This window comes from Zootoca vivipara, chromosome 3 (genome assembly GCF_965207765.1).
Source record: "Zootoca vivipara chromosome 3, rZooViv2.hap1.1, whole genome shotgun sequence".
In the NCBI taxonomy this organism is placed as follows: Eukaryota; Metazoa; Chordata; class Lepidosauria; order Squamata; family Lacertidae; genus Zootoca; species Zootoca vivipara.
The window spans coordinates 114,033,604-114,054,418 of NC_142586.1; the positions used below are offsets into that span (position 1 = coordinate 114,033,604).

Genomic DNA, 20,815 nt, shown 5'->3' on the forward strand with positions numbered 1-20,815 from the left:
CACACACTAAGGCTAAGCGGTCTGGAGTGTTTTCATTCGCACCTAGAAATGTAAGGGAAACCCCGTCAGATCACGCCACAGGCTTAACTTCTCCAGCATCCTGTGTAGCTAACCAAATGCCTACAGCAGTGATGGCGAACCTATGACACACGTGTCAGACGTGACACACAGAGCCCTCACTGCTGGCACGCGCCCCATTGGCCCATTCACACTGTTGTTGTCAGGGCCGTCTTGAGCAGATCGCGTGCCCTAGTGCTGAGGGGCAGAGATCGCTCCGCCGCCCGCCCCGCCCTTACAGGGTGCAATTGGTTTCTGTGCGGCTTTGCCGCGCGGCGCCCTCCTTGCCAGGCCGGCGCCCTCCTTGCCAGCCCCGCGCCATGGTGCACTGCGCCACCAGGGGTCTATGAAGAGCCGGCCCTGGTTGTTGTTGGTTCCCCCCCCCATTTGTTCTCCCACTCCTCCTACAGCTTGTCTCCACTAGAGCTTGTCCCCGCTGTTGCTGGTAGCCAGAGATTGGGTTTTTAACCCTTTCTGTGCTGTTTTTTCTGGGCGCTTTGGCAGACTGATTGGGTGTAACAGCGTTCATTTTTAAACCCATTCTGTGCTGGTTTTTTGGTGCTTTGACAGACTATGTCAGTGCTGCGTGTTAGTTTCAGCGAAGGTATTATTCGTCATTTATTTCTGTTCTCTTCCCCCCCCCCCAAAAGCACAGCAGCTTGGGGGCATCCCCCCCCAAAGCAAAGCAACTTTTGCACCCCCCCAAAAAAAACCTCCAAAACTTTGGTTAGCAGCTCCCCCCAAAAAGCTCAACAACTCTGGGCACTTTGTGATAAATAAGAGTTTTTTGGTTTGATTAAATAATTAGTTTTTGGTTCATTAAATACAGTTATATATTACAATTATACCTTTTTGTTATTTAAAATATAAATATTGCGAAATTATGGTTTTTTTCTCGACGTGGCACACCACCCAAGTTATGCTCGTTTTTTTGGCGAATTTTGACACACCAAGCTCAAAAGGTTGCCCATCACTGGCCTACAGAATCCCACAAGCAATAGCCTTCTCCCCACTGGGGATTCCCAGCAAATGACACTCAGGGTCATCGGGCCTCCGACAGTGGACTGGGAACATAGCCATTGTGGCTAGCATCCATGGATAGTCTTATCCTCAAAGATAAAGGACTGACCACACTCAACTACCGTACTGCACCAGCCTGTCTAAACGCTTAGGAACATAAGAAGGGCCTGCTGGATTCGAACACAAGAGCCCTCTCCCCCTCCTCGGGTTTCAAGCAACTGGTTGAGGCAGAGCACAGCAATCATTAAAACCTCTCCTCCGTGAATTTGCCTAATCCTCTTTTAAAGGCACCCAAATTGGTGGCCATCCCTGCCTCCAGTGGGAGGGAGTTCCACAGTTTACTAGACCACAGTGTGGTGAAGTGCTTCCTTTCGCCCGTCCAGCTTCATTGTATGGCTTCTGGTTCTAGTGTTATGAGAGAGGGACAAATACTTTCCTGTGTCCACTTCCTTCATGCCGTGCATGACTTAGAAACTTCTGTCATCATGTCACTTATGAATCACCTTTTCTCTAAATGGAAATGTCCTGTTTGGAATCAGAGCTCTCCACCAAATTCCCTCCGTCCTCTGAAATCTTAAATCTGGGGATATGTGTCTCCTTCCTTGGAGGTTTAAAAGCAAAAGTTGGGTGTCCATCTGTCCTGGATGCTTTAGCTGAGATACCTACATTGCAGAGGGTTGAACTAGGAGACCCTTGAGGGTCGCTTCCAACTTTACAGTTCTGTGATTCTATGATATCATCTGAGAGAGGGACCTCCTTCATTGTGCCACCCACTAATGCAATGTCCCCCTCCCTACCCCTCACCCAGGAAATTTTGCTAGCACCACCTATTATGTTGTTCTGCCATACAGGGAAGAGATATAATATTTACAACATGCCATGTTTTAAGGTGCTGCAAGTTTGTTGCTGCTGCCTGTTTAATTTCGTTTAATTTCGTTACACGTACCTCTCACATTTTCTCCAAGCTACCCAAGGTCTCCCGCTCCCCATTTTACCTTCACAACAACCCTGAGAGGTAGGTTAGGGCTAGGAGTTAGGTAAGTTAGGAACAGCTTGAGGGTCCTCCAGGATAGCGATTGTGGAATCCAACCTTTGTCTCCCAGGTTCAGACACATCAGAACCAGAACCACATCAAAATGCTTAGCTGCTTCTGTCTCCCTAGCTGATTTCACTCCCAATTTCTTCCTTTGCAACTGGATGTTGTGGTGCGCTTGTGTGCGGACTGAATTTCTTGAGCAATCTGGTAACCTTCTTATTGCTAACAAAGTCTCTGGGGATTAGAGCCCTACCTGTCAAATAGTTTTAATTCATGTCAACTAAAGCTCTAAAATTAAAGGAGAGAGGAAAAAATATGGCATCTTTAGCAGCAGATTTAAAAAACCACCCTATGGCCTCAACAAAGTGTTAGCTGCTTCCATCTTTACAGGGACAGAAACCCATCACTTTCCCTTTGTATCCTAAATTAAGCAGGAAGCTTGCAATTCCACCACCCCCCAAGCCTGGAGCTAAAGAATCAGGGCCCCACCCACAGACTGCTGGGTCTTTAGCAGCCTCTAGGCAAGGCATGGTCAAGTTCAGCCCCTCTACATTTAAAAGAACTAACATATGCAAATATATATATTAAAAAATTGAAACCTCATAGCACTGAATCAGGTTTTCCCCAGAACCAACAACTGAAGGAAAGGCATTCTCTCCAAAATCAGCAACATTTGGAGTTTTGTTTTTACTTAGCAATACAGATGGATCCAGACCTTTAAAAAAGAAAGAAGCAGCTCCGTTTATATTTTCTTAAAGTGGAATGTATGATGCTCCCAATTCTTTTCCTAGAGTAGCATTTTTATTACTATTCATGGTTAAGTTAACTCATACTCATGGAAAAGATTTTTTTTTTAAAAAGAAAAATCCTCATTTTCAGAGATAACATCCTTCAAATAACCAAGTAGTAGAATATTCAGAGTTCGCCTAAATGTATGAGCAGGAAATAGCAGTCAGCCGTAAGGATCATGATAGCTAAAAACTGGGGGATGGAGAGTACATGTGAATGCTTCGATAAAAGTTTGGTCTATAGTAAAAATGACTAATTATAAAAGTACCGTACACACATAAATCAACCCAACAAATTCATAGAAAGATGTGCATTCATCGTTATGCTTTGGAACAACACGTTTAGCAGCAAAGCACAACTTTATGCAGCCTTCCATTTCAAAGAATCATAGCGTTGGAAGGGACCCCCGAGGATCATCTAGTCCAACCCCCTGCAATGCAGGAATAAGAAGCTGTCCCTTATGCGGATCAAGCCTGCAACCTTGGTGTTATCAATACCACGCTCTAACCAACACAAACACCGTTAGCGTTTGTGAACAGGTGCTTTCATTTGCTTCATCGCACCTTATTTGTTAGCATCTACGATTTTGCTGTTAAGCATAAAAGTATCATTTCAAAGCGCCCTCTTCTCCAGATAAAATTTTCAGTTCATTAATTGGTTAGATGCCAGTCAGTTCAAAACCAGCACACCCAAAACCTGCTTAGCAATGTTGTTGTTGTTGTTGTTTAGTCGTTTAGTTGTGTCCGACTCTTCGTGACCCCATGGACCATAGCACGCCATGGGGTCACGAAGAGTCGGACACGACTAAATGACTAAACAACAACAACAACAACATTGCTAAGCAGGTTTTGGGTGTGCTGGTTTTGAACTGACCGGCATCTAACCAATTACAGTAGCTTTTTTCTTTCTTTCTTGTTACTAAAGGTAACAGAGAGAGCGGATCTTACCTAGGTTGGGGTGTCTTGCCCCACCTGGGGTCCCCCGATTCTGGAGGTTATGGAGCATGGGGTTGTCGAAAGGCGAGGAAGTCCAAGTGGCCCCCAGCTCTGGGGTCATGTAGCTCGCTGGGTAGGGGCTGGAATAAGATCCACTGAAACTGCGGGCGTATTGTTCCCTGCTGTTGGCCGTGATGCTGAGGGGGTTGCTGTACGTGGCCCCCTCTCTGGAGGTGGTGGTCGGGATGGGGGAGCCGGCGGCGAAGGAGAACCTGGGCGAGACAGACGGGTGCGTTGAGCTGGGGTTATACGAGGCGCTCTCGGCTCCGGGCTGAGTCCAGATGGAGTGGGCGGAGGGGCTGCCTTGCTGCGATGAGGCAGACCCCTGGAGGTAAGGCAGGCTGGGAATCATAGTGCCGACTCTCGTGGTAGGGATGTAGACGGGAGAAGTGGCAGCCGCACCGTGCATGAAGCCACTCGCCCCTTCGTAGGCCTGAGGGCAATGGTTGGCAGCCATGGCTAAGCTCTGGTACATCTCTGGAGGAGCAGGCGAGATCCAAGGGGGTTAAGAGGAAGAGAGAGTCTACCTCCAAAAATCAGGGTAGGAGGTGACAGTGCCGTTTCCAGCCAGGTCCAGGATGAGAGGATAGGGTGGGGAAGCAGTTTTCTGGGTCCTAACAGGAAGATGCACCCTTTTTCTTCAAGGTGTTTCCAGGCATCAGAGCCAGCTGTGGCTTCCGTGGTCTGGCATCCTCCTCTCCCTCCCGGGCCTGGTTCACACCTAGAGAGGAAGAGGAGACAGAATGAGACATGCAGGTAAAGTCTGGGTAGGGGGAAGAGAAAGAGGGAGAGGAAAGTTGGTTCAAAAAGGCTCCCCTCCTTGTTTAAGGCAGGTATAAAAGGTGAGAGACGGTCAGAGGGCACCACCAGTGCAGCCAAACCTTTGTCCCTGGGGGTATGGAGGCTGCTAATTGGACCAAGTCTGGCTGTTTGATCTGAAATCACATCACAGCAGCAGACTGTCCTTTTGGGAAAGGGAGTGAAAATAATAGATTGAAACTGGAGCCTAAAAGGGATGGGGTGGGGTGAAAATGGAAAAAAGTTGTTTTGGGGGGAGCAAAGGTATAAGCAGGTTTGCACAAAGAAAGATGGGAGTAGGATAGGTCCCCCCCCCCTGTACTGTGACATACGTGTATACTTTTCATGGAAGGATAAAATTGTAGAGCTGAGAGGGTACCCGCCCCCCCCCAAGGGTCAACACAGAAATGGGATGTCTGGAAACTGTGCGCATGCTCAGGGATGGGATGGGTTGAAAATGCCACAGGCCACAATTCCTCCCAGGTTCATGACTTCTGTGCATGCTCAGAGGGCGAGGAATGTTCATTACAGAGCTATTCTTTGCAGCCTTAAACAGCACCCCCCCTCCCCGCTTGTCAAAATGCACATTTGTGTACACATCAAAAGGCAACTGTAATAAGTCATGATTTCCTCCTGTGCAGTTAAGATCTGCCAGTTCTGCCCAACCACACAGAGAGGCAAGCAGTACCGTAGGATCCATGTGGGATGTGCGTACTGCAAGGGGGGAGGTGTATAATTGTGCACACAAGAGCCCTGGAACACATGCATGGAACACATGTGTGATCCCCATCTACAATGCATGTACATCTACATGTTCAAAACAGCAGCAGGAAACGCAGGACAGGCTAACTAACATTAATTGCTCGTCCTTCTGTTGCCGCAGGTGAATACGAAGGTGTTGTTTTCCTGTTGTTCTTAACCTTCAAGCCTAACCTTTCCTCCAAGGAATTCAGAGTTCAAATGCCCCTCCTCCATTTCATCCTCACCACAACCCTGCGAGGTGGATGAAACGGAGAGAGCAGTCGTCACCCAGTGAGCTTCATGGCTGTGGGGGATTTGAACCCAGAGTCTCCCCAGCCTAAGTGTAATCACAACTCTAACCACTGTGCCACAGTGTCTCTCCAGGGCCTTTTGGAAGCCAGCCCTGCAACACACAAAAAAACCAGTCCCCTTCAGCAGTCTGCATTTTGCACGCAGGCACCAAGGGAGCAAGGCGACCTCCACTCCCTTCTCAAATGGTCTCCTCAACACATAATGCCTGAAACAGAGAGGACTAGAACCTTTTAAAGGGCAGAAGCACATGGAGTCACTCAAAAGGATTGCATGGACAACCCCTGCTTAGGAGACACAGGAACTAGCAACCTACTTTGAACACAAACGCAATCTGCTTTCCACAAGGCGATGGGCGGGCAACCTTTGGGCATGTGCAAAGTGTCATTCATTCCCTGACTCTCAAGCTCCCCACCCCCACCATCTAAGCACGTGGACTTTGATAGCCTGACTCCCAAGAACTGCAAGATCCCATCCCTGAAACCTCTCTGAAAAGCCTCTCTCCCAAAGAAATGGGTCAGCGTTGATGCCAAAAATCGAGCTCTTCTCAAAAATACACTGAATTCGATTTAAAAATCCTTCCAGTAGCACCTTAGAGACCAACTAAGTTTGTCATAGGTATGAGCTTTCGTGTGCATGCACACTTCCTCAGATACCAGATTTGAATTTAGAGACCGGATTCCCCGCCGCCGTCCCCAGTCTCTCTCTCCTGCCAATCGGCCCCAAAGGAAATTCTCGTGGAAATGAAACATAAACGGAGATTAGGTTTTTTTTTATTTTTATGGATAAGGGTGGCTTCTCTGTTAAATGGGATCACAAGCGGTCTCAGCTCCCCACCCCCCAAAATGTTCCCAGCATGCCCGCTGTTTTTGCGCCAAGGTGAAGCGAACAAACCCTCTCTTTCCAGATTTTCCGGGTTAATACGAATTAACACTCCCCCACTTCCCACTCCTCATTCCCCGTAGGTGAAACCGAATTTAAGCGTCGCGAAGATTCTTCGCCAATCGATCCTCTGCTGCTCAATAACAGCAGAAATGAACGTAAGTGAGGAAAGCTTTTCTCTTTCCTTTTTTAAAAGTAACTTGAAATTAACACAATTACTGTAACACAAGTCTGTCTGTACAGGCCCGCAGCATTTGTTAAAAGTTTTAGCCGTTTCTGTTCCAGATTTATCAAGCAGAAATCGGCTGCCAGCGTTCCTTTAAAAAAAAACACACCACACTTTTTCCTTAAAAAAATAAATCATACCCTTACATTGATTCACTCATGAATCGGATTGATCTAATATATTTTAGCAATCTCCTCCAGAAAATGTTTGTAGAACTAAACTCTTCAAAATAATGAATATTTTCTGACAACGCAGGAGCCAATCTAAATTGCAACGTGCACAAATATAAAATCTGCGGGCAATTACGCACAAAATAATGCGATTTAATGTATAACCTTCAGCATTGCATTGCAGCCTTGAGAAGCGTACAGTTATGATCACACAAAATAGCAAGACCAGCAGGAAATACGGACACGCTCCAGCCAACTTTGAACACTTCAAAACTGAAAGCAGGACTTAAAACTTCCTAGCAAACGAATGTGTGTCCTACTACATTTCTCCCAGCGGGGTTTAAAAAGGTGCTTTTGCAATTTTGAAATTCAATTAACTCCAACCCAGATGTAAATAAAGAGACCCCCTCTTTATATGTAGATGCAAATAGTTGGCATTTTGCAAAGTTTAAATAAAACTTTGCAAAATTTAAAGGTGTGTGTATGGGGAGGGGGGAGAGAATCCAAATAGGATAAGCATACTAGAAATATTTGGAAGGTTTTTTGTTTGTTTTTTAAATCTATCCTTACAGGGTTCCCCCCCCCCCAAATCGTTTTCGTCTCCCCTCTTTTAAGAACGGAATGTTTTTATTACGGTATTACATTTTGCGAAGGAGATTTGAACGTGGGGAATAAGCAGAGGTTTATTCACTCACTTGGCCGTCTGCTTTACTTGGAAATACTGCAAAAGCGATTTACTCGGAACGCAACCCTTTTTACGCGGAAATTACAGTAAAAATAAGAATACTGAATCAGATCCTCTGAATGGCTCCGTCCCACCCTCAAAAGGGGTTTTTTAACTTCCGGGCTTAAAATCAGATATTTGTTGCTTGTTCCCTGCTTTTAAAAAAAGCGATCACAAAAAGAGAGACTGTTTAGGATATAATAATTAACTTTTCTCTTTCTTTCTTTCTTTTTTTTACAAAACAGTGCCTTAGTGGGGAAGAAAGAAATAGTAGCTCTACATTTGAAACCCCACTTTTTTTCAAAAAATGTTTCTTATTGCCGCCCACCCCCCCAAAAAAACCCCTGTTTGAGTAGCGAGAGGGGGGGATCACCTTTTGAACAAGAGTGCCCCTTAAAAAAATGAAAATCCTCCCCGTTAAATGAGAATCTCGATCAGCAAACCTGGGGTTTACAAAGTAGCCAAGGCCGCTTGGAGATTTTATTGCAAACAGTTTAGAAGTTTTATTACACTCGAGCGGCATATAGGTTTTGTTACACAAATCTTTTTTTAAAATAAATAAATATAGTAGCCAGTAGCTAAAAAGAAGGCAAATAAGGAAGACTTTCAGAACAGCAAGGAGACCTATGATAATTTCAGAAGAAGAGTAGCAATAATAATTCATATTACGCACAGTTCATCCCCATCGATTTCTACACGGCATCTATCAATCCATCTGAGATCGGAGGTAAAAGTTTTCACGTTTGACTGAATCAATCCCACTACTACCCTAAGAGGGGAATAACCAGAGGTATAGCAGATTTGCGCAAAAAAGAGAAACTACCGCGAAGGGATTATTTGTAACGATTCGGTAGAAAGATTTAAGAAGTTTTATTTTTCACTTTTCTAAAAAGGGACCCTCGTTGCGTTTCCAATCGCTGATTTCTTCTCTCTCTTTTTAAGCGAAAAGAATGTCTGCTTTGTGGGAAGCAAGGAAATGATATAAAAAGAAAGCGAACGGAGATCTAGGGAGTTGGCGAAGAGAAGAAGGAGCGAGAGAGAGAGAGAGAGAACGAGAAGGGGCGAAATGAAACTGGAAAGGAGAAAGAACGAGAAGGTGGAAGCGGGGGTGGTGGAATCATCGCAGCGCGATCCTAAGCTCGCTTTACTCGCCTCGTTGGGTTCAGCGATCCTCATTCCCGGGGAAACCTGCATGGAGAAGGTTACAGTTTCAGCTGGGAAAGGAAAGGCCGGGTTGGCTGCGGAGAGGGAGAGACAGACAGGAGAAAACCTATATCGGAACCTATCCAAGGGGACAGTGGATCTTGCGTAAAAAGGGAGCGACATTTGTTGCCCTAAGAATCCAGCGTCAAACGAAGCGAAAGACGACCAGATTTTCTCGATCCGCGTACACTTACCCATCAAATATATCCAAAGAGCAGCCTTTCCCTCAAAGAGTTCTGGGCACTGTAGTTTCTCCCTCGCAGGGTGACAATTGCCAGCAGCCCATCCTAAACTACAGAGCCCAGAATTCTTTGAGGGTGAGGAATGCTCTTTGGGCGTCCTTTCACTGCGATTCCTGCGTGGCCGGGGGTGGACTAGATGGCACTTGGCGATCCCTCCCCACTCTACAGGTCTACGGTTCTATAAAGGTCCAGTACGCGCGCGCGCAATATATCTCTGGGAACAGTTGGTGAGGAGAGAAGGGGAAAATCAAGAAAAATGGTGAGAGGTCTGCAAGAGAGACAGAGAAATCCAGCCGACCTGCTTTCCTCCGTCTCCGTTTGCTTGCTCCGAGTCGGGCTCTCTTCCCCGCGAAGCCGGTTCCACTCTGGAGCAGCGCCGAGGCGCAGCCTGCTGTGTCAACGCTCGCGCTCCGGGGGCCAGGGAGCCTTGATCACGCCGGTCACCCCGCTGAGAAAGCCCGCAAGTGGCCCGCGGGAGGCTCCTGGCCCGTCTCTGAAAGCTGCCTGCTTCGGGCGGCCGCAGGAGCAGCACACCTCCCTCCTGCCGGGAGAGAGAGGGAGAAGGAGAGGGAGGGAGGGAGGGAGGGAGAGGCAGGCGTCAGGCGCCTCCGGCCCAGCCCCCCTCGGCCAGGACCTCGACAAGCAGGGCTTCTGCTGACGCTTCCCACCTCTTTCCTCCTCCTCCTCCTCCTCCTCCTCCTTTCCCCCCACTTTCTTGCCTCCTGCCTGTCGACTGGCCTCGCCACACCATAGGAACACACAGGGAGTTGCTTTCCCATGACTCAGAACACTGGTCCAGCCAGCTCAGTAGCGTCAACACGGGCCGGCAGCAGCTCTGCAGGGTTTTCTGGTCGGAGGCCCCCTGTTAGCGTCGCAGCAACGGAACAGCTGACACATTTGCAAAGCTTAAGCAGGGTCTGCTCAGGTTTCATATTGGATGGGGGCACATCGGGTTGAGAGGCCTGCGTTGCAGGGGGTTGGACTAGATGACCGTCGGGGTCCCTTCCAACTCTTAAGATTCCGTGATCCCCAGCCCTGCCTGGAAATGCCATTGGGAACTGAACCTGGGACCCCCTGCTCCTCCACTTTCCCAAAAGATGCCTTTTCGACGTGGGAGTGTATCTGCTGCACAAATGAGCCAAGCTTCATTCCTTTGGGGGGGGGAGGGAAACTCTATGTGTGTGTAGATCAGATAGATATATAGATAGATGATAGACAGACAGACAGACAATAGGGGCAATATTATTATGTAATATAGCACCCTGAACAAGGACAAAATTCCCCCCCCCCTAAATATTACTTATTTTCACAAGAATTCCTTTTGGTACAGTTGCTTTTTTAATGGATATTCTCATTAGTTCCCTGTATAAATAAAGGTCTTCTTGTTGTTGCTGGCACCTGTCTGTCTTGGCAGAGACCATTACAGGAGAGGCATGCTTTGTTGCAGATAGAGGTGTTCCATAGCAGTGTCTGTCCCCCCCACTCGTCTAAGTGCTCATTCCTCTGCTGGTCACTGCTATGGATGTGAGCAACCTCACTGGTCGTCTCCAAGCTTTGCGGCATTCCCACACAGCCAGGCCAGCAAGTCCTTGGGGATCCCGAAATTTTCCATTCTGTGGACATGACCAAGCCAGGATAGATGTCGCTGAGACAGGAGTGGGAACATGCTGCGAATGTGGGCCTCAAAAGGATATTGTGGCGTTGGGAAAGGTTCGGGAAAGGGCAACTGAAATGACCAAGAGGTGGAACTTTCTTTAAGAGATCGCCCAAAGTCGTTGAGCTTTTCTTAGGAGATCAGCCAGAGTTAAGCTGAGCTTTTGGGGGGAACATCTTCAGAACTTGCTTAGCTAGCTTTTTGAGGGAAGGACAGTGCCTGTGCCACCCTGCAGCCCCCCAGGTTGCCCAACGGGCCCTGGGACGCCCTGCGGCCCCCCTGACAGCCTTCAAACCCCCGCAATGCCCACTGTGCCCCTCCCACCATGTCCCTGCCTTTCTATCCTACTGAACTCATGAAAGCTGGATGCTGGGAAATTAAGGACAGATACCGTAAAAGGAACTCCTGCTCTTCATACAGTGCATAGTTAAACTATGGAACTCACTCCTGCAGGAGGCAGTGTTGGTCAGTGTTGGCTTTTATAGAAGACTTGGGCAAATTAATGGGGAAGAGGGCTAGGGATGGCTACTAGCATACGAGTCAACTCCTAGGGGCTGAGGTCCCTCCACCCCCTGCCCCCCCGTAAAAATATTTGAGGGTGCTGGGATCCCCCAAAAGTTGGTGGGTTGGCAAATTAAGGCCCGGGGGCCGGATCTGGCCCAATCGCCTTTTAAATCCGGCCTGCGGATGGTCCGGGAATCAACATGTTTTTACACGAGTAGAATGTGTGCTTTTATTTGAAATGCATCTCTGGGTTATTTGTGGGGCATAGGAATTTGTTCATCCCCCCCCCCCCGCAATATTATCTGCCCCCCCCAAGGTCTTAGGGACAGTGGACCGGCCCCCTGTTGAAAAAGTTTGCTGACCCCTGGTCATTGCCATTCAAATGCTATGTGTTGTGATCGATTATGCCGGGCAGGGTTATTAAATACATACAATTTATAAAGCCTGATTTGCAAACCTGGATCAGACCTTATTTAATCCGGACGGATCCAGGGCCTAATCCACAAAAAAAAATTGAAAGTTTTCAGTGGGGAAGTGAAAGAAAAGAAAGAAGGCAACTAACAAAGAAACCTTGAAATTGTGATCCAATATGATATATGGGTGTGAAAGTAATAGTTATTCCAACAAATGCAAAATTATGAACAAGACATTATACTATTTATAAATGGATTCCAAATATTGTTATATTTATCCATGCACATTCTGCGTCTAAAAGCAATCCATTTGTATGTTGCAAGAGCTGTCATGTCTTCTAGCCATTGGTGGAAGTGGGCCATGGTATTCTTGTAGAATCATAGAGTTGGAAGGGACCTCCAGGGTCATCTAGTCCAACCCCCTGCAATGCTGGAATCTTGCCCCAGCGTGGGGCTCAAACCAACAATACTGAGATTAAAAGTCTCATCTTCCACTGACTAAACTATACATTTCCAATGAATCAGTGTCACTTTTTTTAAAGGGTGGAGGAAGTCCATCTACGTGGACACAAGTCTTCAGAAATCCCATTAACTTGCATTGAGGAACCAAAATAGCTGTAACTTTCTTGTCTTCTTCACTGGGCCATGAGATTTGCAGACTTGCCAGCCTAGCTGCCTACTTGGGGGTTTAGCCCTGCTAACTTGCAGACAGGAGTTTGACATTTTGGCATCTAAAGCAGCATATATAAACTATTTTTTAAAAAAAATGGAGACAGAATGCATTAAGATAGCAACTTTTCATTTTCATTTCTTAAAAAACCCAGTTTATGAAAACCAGCAGTAAGAAAATGATAAATCATTGCTGCCCAGAATCAATGGCTGCTTTTTCCTGTTATCAGTCTTGAAGGGTGCAGAATAATGGATGATGATATCCCTCCCTCCCTCCCTCCTTTTTTTTTAATGCAGCAATATTGCTCTCTTATTACCCTATTAACCTTTAGACCCTTCTGTCTGCCTGACGTATAATCACATGCACAGGTCCATCCAAGGACGACAGAGAACAGCCTCGGGGCACGTGATACCAATCCCTTGCTGAAGCAAAGTGGGGGGCTGCGGGGTCGTGGCCTGGATAAGAGACTGCTGAGGAGTGGAGCCCCATATCTCCACCCCCAATGACTCTGAACTTTGTCTGCTGGGATAGCAAAGATTTGTAGAATTGTAGAGTTGGAAGGGACCCCCCCCCAAGGGTCATCTCATCCAACACCCTGCGATGCAGGAACTTCAACTAAAACACCCATGACAAATGCAAACTCAGTTCTCTGTGTGCTGGTTCCTAAGTAGCCCCAACGGAATCATCCACACAGTGAACACGAGGGAGGGATAAGCAAGCTGGGGAGTGGAACCCCCAAATTTTGCAGGAGGACAACAGAATTAAGTAACTAAGCAGTCCAACAAGGGTTAAGCCATGGGTAGGCAAACTAAGGCCCAGGGGCCGGATCCGGCCCAGTCGCCTTCTAAATCGCTCCCGTGGACAGTCTGGGAATCAGCGTGTTTTTACATGAGTAGAATGTGTCCTTTCATTTAAAATGCATCTCTGGGTTATTTGTGGGGCATAGGAATTCGTTCATTCAATATATATATATAGTCTGGGCCCCCACAAGCTCTGAGGGACGGGTGGAACGGCTCCCTGCTGAAAAAGTTTGCTGACCCTTGGGTTAAGCACTCATTATAGGCGCAGAAGGCACCGACAGACAGTTGGAAGAGGGGAGAATGTAGAAAACCAGGAGTGGGGAGGTGGAATGGAATGGAGTGTCCTGGCTGGAAGGATTTTTTTTATTTTGTTTTTCCTTACCCTGGCATTCTCTTTATATAGTGTTGTAATTGCAACAGTTTGGAGACTGTCTGTCCGGGGTTTTTTTTTTTAGAGATCATATTTATCTACGATGGGCACAACTCATTACACTCAATAGTGATCTGCTGCCTTGGCCTGACCTGGACAAGGGCCCAAATTGGCCCAATTTGGTTTGGGATTTGGCTGAGTCTGGTGCTCAGCCCTTATCAATGGGGTGTGTGTGGAATGGATGGGCAGAAGGAGGGAAGGTCATTCTCTCATTCTCTCTCCAATTTACAGTATATACAGCGGGTGGCGCTGTGGGTTAAACCACAGAGCCTATGGCTTGCCGATCAGAAGGTCGGTGGTTCGATTCCCTGTGACGGGGTGAGCTCCCATTGCTCGGTCCCAGCTCCTGCCAACCCAGCAGTTCAAAAGCACGTCAAAGTGCAAGTAGATAAATAGGTACCGCTACAGCGGGAAGGTAAACGGCGTTTCCGTGCGCTGCTCTGGTTCACCAGAAGCGGTTTTGTCATGCTGGCCACATGACCTGGAAGCTGCACGCCGGCTCCCTCGGCCAAAAATGCGAGATAAGCGCCGCAACCCCAAAGTCGGTCATGACTAGACCAAATGGTCAGGAGTCCCTTTACCTTTACCTTTACAGTACTTTATCAAAAGATCCCAGGGAGATGTACATCATAAGCCCATGCAATGGGCTGGAGAAAGTAAACAGGGTGGAAATGGTTCCTGAACCAACTTTGAAAATCAGAATGGTTTAGGGGAATGGCTATAGCTCCATGGTACAGCTTCTGCTTTGCATGCAAAAGGTTCCAGGTTCAATCCCCGGTGTCTCCAGATAGGCCTGAGAAAAACTTCTTGCCTGAAATCCTGAAGAACTACTGCAAGCCAGTGTAGACAATACTGAGATTGATGGGGTCAGTGGTCTGACTTCCTATACGTGTACCAATAATTTCTAGTTGTTTTTACAATATGTGAAATTTGTGCATAATGCCCGAGGAGCCTGTCTATTGCCACATCAGGCCTAGAACTGTCAGGTCAAGAGCACCTGAGACCTAGGGGCTGGCCCTGGTGATGTCATGGGGTGGGTCTCCAGCATAGCTGTCAAGTTCTCCCTTTTTAAAAGGGAAATTCCCTTATGCTGAATAGGCTTCCTCGCGAGAAAAGGGAAAACTTGACAGCTATGGTCCCCAGTGATTTTATTGGGGGGGGCAGCCCCCGGTGATGTCATTAAAATCACATTAACCATTAGCCACAGGGAGGGTGGAGAGCAGACTCCCAAAAGGGTGTGTGTAATAATTTCCAGCCTGAAACTTGCAATCTGCATGCAGTTTTCTTTTTTTTCCTTTTTTTTGTTAAGGTGCTCTCGCCCAGATTCAAGCCCTCCCACTGCCACCTGGAGGGCAGCAGGCAAGCGGAGACTCCAGGTCAGCCCTGAAGGTCTAGCAATCCTAATCAGGTCCTTCTCAAACAATTCAGATTATCTCCTCTGGGAGGTACCCAAGTCACTTTGTTGCGGGTGGGGGGCGGGTGCCTAGATCCTGGTTCTGATCTACCCATTGACTAAGTCAAAATAATATATAATCCCATCATCATGGCAGAGGCCATCTCTAGACCAAATGACGCCCAAGGCTACTAGCATCTTCAGCTTCATCCCCCCTCCGTTTGTTCAGCGGCTGATGAATACCCTTTATCCCAGTTTATTTTGCAACCGGCACACAATTCTCATGCAGGATTGCTTACAAATCTGTGGAATGGGCTCAAAGGCTGCAGCAGTTTCTTCTAAGTACTGTACTGTAATAATAATGCTTTCTAAAAATAGAATAAGAATGTTAATGCAATGCAATGCCCATCACTGTCTCCCTCTTTACAAGTGAATATGCACTGTTTGCTTCCGCTGTTGAGTGGAAATTGCAGTAAATCGTCTGTGATGGGGAAACCGTAAACTTCTGAGCCCAGCGTAGATTTAGCCTTCCCATAATTCTGGCCCCGATGTTGCTTCATTCTGTACTGCTTTATCATTTATGCATTTCTACAAATCTTCTCAGTAGCTAAAATATAAGGGCCTTTTCTGTGGTGGCCCCTAAGTTGTGGAGCAGCCTCCCCACAGAGGTTCGCCTGGCACCTTCATTGTACAGACACCAGCAAACGCCAAGAATCACCTTTTTACCCTGGCCTTGAGATTAAAATGGTAGAAATAAGGTAGGTCCTAAAAACATGGATGCGTTGACCAAAAAACATTCAAAAACAGGTATTCTTTATTTTATTTTTTACTTTATTTACAACATAGTCCACAACAACTCATACATACATACAAACAAACAATCAAACCCACCACCATTGACAATTTAATTATCAAAATTAAACTCCTATCCCCTTACACACACCAAAAAAATAACATAAAAATAAAAGACTTCCTTTATCCTGTAAATGGCCTCCTTATTTACTTCTTGTATACTGTTTCTTTTATATGTGATTATTACATTTTTTCCTAATTATGACTTTAAAAAACCGCAAAGTCTCCTGTAGAAATTAACCGAAACAAGTCCAGGTGTATATTTTGGGGCAGTGTTTGGTAAAGTATTCTCTGCATTTCCCCCATTCTTTTTGAAATTCTTGTCTAGGCATTTAACAATATTTAACAGGTATTTAAGGGACACAGGTGGTGCTGTGGGTTAAACCACAGAGCCTCCCAGTTGCTCTCTGTCCCAGCTCCTGCAAACCTAGCAGTTCTAAAGCACATCAAAGTGCAAGTAGATAAATAGGTACCGCTCCATGCGCTGCTCTGGTTCGCCAGAAGCGGCTTAGTCATGCTGGCCACATGACCTGGAAGCTGTACGCCAGCTCCCTCGGCCAATAAGAGATGAGCGCCACAACCTTAAAGTCGGTCATGACTGGACCTAACAGCCAGGGGTCCCTTTACCTTTACCAGGCATTTAACAATATTCAAAATGTGATTAAAATCAACGGTAGCAAAAAAGAACTAAAACACACCTGACTTCTACACGCCTGGAGAGGCTTGCCTAAACAAAAAGGTTTTTTGTTGTTGTTGTTTAGTCGTTTAGTCGTGTCCGACTCTTTGTGACCCCATGGACCATAGCACACCAGGCACTCCTGTCTTCCACTGCCTCCCGCAGTTTGGTCAAACTCATGTTCGTAGCTTCGAGAACACTGTCCAACCATCTCGTCCTCTGTCGTCCCCTTCTCCTAGTGCCCTCAATCTTTCCCAACATCAGGGTCTTTTCCCGGGATTCTTCTCTTCTCATGAGGTGGCCAAAGTATTGGAGCCTCAGTCTCAGGATCTGTCCTTCCAGGGAGCACTCAGGGCTGATTTCCTTCAGAATAGATAGGTTTGATCTTCTTGCAGTCCATGGGACTCTCAAGAGTCTCCTCCAGCACCATAATTCAAAAGCATCAATTCTTCGGCGATCAGCCTTCTTTATGGTCCAGCTCTCACTTCCATACATCACTACTGGGAAAACCATAGCTTTAACTATACGGACCTTTGTAGGCAAGGTGATGTCTCTGCTTTTTAAGATGCTGTCTAGGATTGTCATTGCTTTTCTCCCAAGAAAGTGTCCCAAAAGTTTTTAATTATGGAAATTAATGGTTCCCTTCCACACTGCGTGGATGGCACAGTTGGTCACAGTGCGGTGCTGATAATGCTAGGGTTGCAGGTTTGATCCCCGTATGGAACAGCTGCATATTTCTGCATTGCAGGGGGTTGGACTAGATGATCCTCAGGGTCCCTTCCAACTCTACAGCTCTATGATTTAATGCTTTCCTTCATTTTTGGTGTACAAGTATCAGTACAGTATAAAACGCATATACCTAGAAGACCACGATCCACCTAAACAAGTCAGCCAAAAGTAAATCACTCGGCTACAAATAAGATTTACGTAAAAGTAAATTATTTAAGACTGGGGTCTTGAAGCTCATCAGTACTGAAATCAAATGCAAACTCTGATATAGCATGGGCTGCAGATAGGATACCTTCTTTTAGTTTATCTTTGATTTATTTCCTAATCTGAAACTAAACTGACCTGCTGTTTAGTTTATTGTGGGATTGTAAACTGGTCTTACGCTTCTCCACCCCCCTCCAAAAAACTCACCCCTGTTTACAATTGTATTTAAGTGGATTGTTTGAGTTGTATTAACATCTTGGGACCCTCAAGAGTCAGTGAAACCCAATAGGGCTGTGGTTCTCAACCCCCCACCCCCTGCTACAGATTACTTGACAGCTGCTGAGAGTTTTGGAGAACCGCCTAATGACTTTTCCCTGCCTGTTGTAGCAATTGTAATGCGCTGTGCTAGGTGCTGTATGATTTTAAATTGTATTTTAATTCCTTTGTCTCCTATAATGCATTTTATTGTATCACAGTTTGAATTCCATAGAATACAATTCAAGCCGCAAGTGTCCTTCACAGACATGCCCTGGACAACTTCAAGTTCACGGACCACAGTTTGGTAACTCCAGCAGTAAAATTCAGGGCTCTAGGCTGGGCTGCAGCACCCTCCATTACTCCGGGTCAATTGCCACTGCTTGGTCTCAGTTTGCCCTGTCTGTGAAATGGGAACAATTGCATTCTTCATAGGAGAAAGAATCACTATGGTTCTAAAGCACATTCATATCAGAGCTGTGACATTAATCATGGTGCTGCAGAATATGACTTAATGGTGTCTGATTTGGCTCCAGTGCCAACATTTTGCTTTGCAATTCGAAGGGAGAGAATTAAATCCCTTTGTTTTTGTTTTGTTTTTAAATGGTGGTTTCTGCTCTTCCAGGCGGCAGCAATTATTTTCAAGGCGAATATCGAGGCTTGCAGAATACAGTGTTCAACGCAGCGTCTGGAAAAATTGCAGGCGATGATAACGGTGGCCGGCTTCTGTTGTGGATGAAGTTTAGCGGGCGTGTAAAAAAAAAAGAAGAAGGGGGGGGGTAACTACAATCTTTTCGAGATAAACAGGCAGAGAGTAAAGAGTCGGCTGTGAAATTGAGACAGACTCTTAAAAACAGCCAAGAAGAAGTGAGGGAAAGTCTACGATCGTCTGGATGTCTAGCTGTAGGTTGAAGGAGGCAGAGACGAAGGCGCAAAATTACGCACATATACTGTATATTTTTCAGAGCGCGGTGTCGAAATAGCGGCTGAATCTGTTTGAAACGTTGCAATGAGCAAAGGTAATCGACCAGCTTTTCTGACGCTCCAGGAAAATGGGTGAATTTCCTATAAACTGTAAAAAGTAGTCTTTCATTTTCTCCGAAGGGAAGGGAATCTTCCGTCCTCGCGGAACGTTGCTGTAAGAATATAAAACATGCACACACTCTCCGAAATAACAGGATGGCATTTTTGCTTTTAAGGAACCTAACGGCCTGATCCATCCTATATATGCTATTACTCGGAAGTTAACTTCGTTCCACTGAGGATTTCTCGGTAGGGTTACGCTCGGGTTTGCCTGCAGTCGGATTACTCAGAAGTAAGTCCAGTTGATTTCTATGGGGGAGTCCCATGTTTACCCGGGAGTAGGATGCGTTGAAATCAGTGGAACTCCCGAGTAAGGATTTATGCGGTGTGACTGTAGTTTCTTATGGAATATTCAATAAGAAGAGGGTGTTGTTGTTTTTTAAAGAAAGAAATGAAAGAACGCCAACTACATTGAATATGCCAAAACAAAATTCATAAAATCCTTCCAGTAGCACCTTAGACAGCATCTAAGTTTGTTATTGGTATGAGCTTTCGTGTGCATGCAGCGCAGCCTTAATTCTATACATTTTAATAATATATAAACAAACTAGTCTTAATTGCGGAATACTGTAAAAGATACGTGGGGAAAAATAGGTTTTTAAATACATTCGTAAAATAAATTAAATAAATACACAGCCGTAGATATTTCATAAGGAAACCTCTCTTTTATTTATTTATTTATTTATTTATTTATTTATTTATTTATTTATTTATTTATATACCGCCCTATACCCGGAGGTCTCAGCGCGGTTCACAGAACAAAATCAAAATATAAAACCACAACATATATAATCAAAATAAAATCAATAACCAAATAATCCCCGTAAATGCATATTTACCCCCGTAAATTCCGTGAATGCAATGGAAAATAATGGCTATTTCGGTTTTTTATCCCTCCTGTTTAAAATTTGTTCCAAAACTTCCTCGTTATTAATTTGGTTTTATAAGAAAAATGCTTCTTCCTTTAAAGGTAATATTTTTATACAACATGACACACGCACGAAAGACGGAACAGTGTAAAATCTGCAGCGCTGGCGGTTTTGCTGCCTTTTTGCAGAAGAAGAAAAATGAATTTGGACTTCGCCCAGTCTTGTGTAAAGGAGGAGGAAAATCTTACGGGAAAGCTGCGGGAGAGATATACACCACGAATAGGAAGAGACAGAGTTGATTTCTGCTGGGAAAGAAAAGAATCGAAGAAAGTTAAGTAGAGATAAGAAAAAGTGGCAATAAATTGAGAAAGGACAAATTATGAAAAAGAAAGAAAAAGGGGGAAGGAGGCAGACATGAGCCAGACAAACAGCTCGATCCTTTGCACGTTCACTTGGCAGCAAATTTTATTTATTTATTTGTTTATTTGTTTGTTTGTTTATTTCATCATCATCATGCTTCCTGGTATCTAAAAAGGTCTGCAAGCGACTTGCATTTAAAAACATAATCATAAATACATACAGGAAAAGAAGGAAAGTCTTATAAAACATTAACATTTTTATAAGAAAATTAAATGTGTTATACTGTATGGGACTTGCTTTCAAGTAAGATTGCCTCCAGAGAAATTGCCAAGGGGCCAGTCTCATGACTTCTGACTCCCAGTGCAAGCCGTGGGGCTTACTCCCGAGTAAACGTGGCCAAGATGGCGGTGCATGTTCAAGGGGGCGGGAGGGGAAATATAAGCACCTGCTTAAACCTCTCCCGCCGAGATCAGTGGGGCGTTAATCTTAGTAGAGAAATGGCTTTGCAAAATCTGTATGTTTATTTACAGGCGCGTTGATGGTGCTTGCTCTACATTAAAAAAATGAATAATCATGGTAAAAAGGGCGATATGTAAGTCATAAAATACGCTCATTAAAATCAATGGAGTTGTGTAACTTAAGTCCATTGGTTTCAAAAGGTCTACTCTAGTGATGGCCAAACTTGGCCCTCCGGATGTTTTGGGACTACAACTCCCATCATCCCTAGCTAA

The 20,815-nt window shown here is 45.6% G+C and overlaps 1 protein-coding gene across 1 annotated transcript in view; it reads right to left on the reverse strand.

Annotated features, from left to right (window-relative positions):
* GATA4 (GATA binding protein 4) overlaps positions 1-9,832 on the reverse strand; it is a 42,506-nt gene extending 32,674 nt beyond the window's left edge. Inside the window, exons 1-2 of the mRNA XM_035110885.3 lie at positions 9,491-9,832; positions 3,850-4,618 (exon numbers count right to left, since the gene is read on the reverse strand). Coding sequence (XP_034966776.1) covers positions 3,850-4,372 — 523 coding nt within the window. The 5' untranslated portion in view covers positions 4,373-4,618; positions 9,491-9,832. The remainder of the gene's footprint in view (positions 1-3,849; positions 4,619-9,490) is intronic.
* Between the last annotated feature and the right edge of the window lie 10,983 nt (positions 9,833-20,815).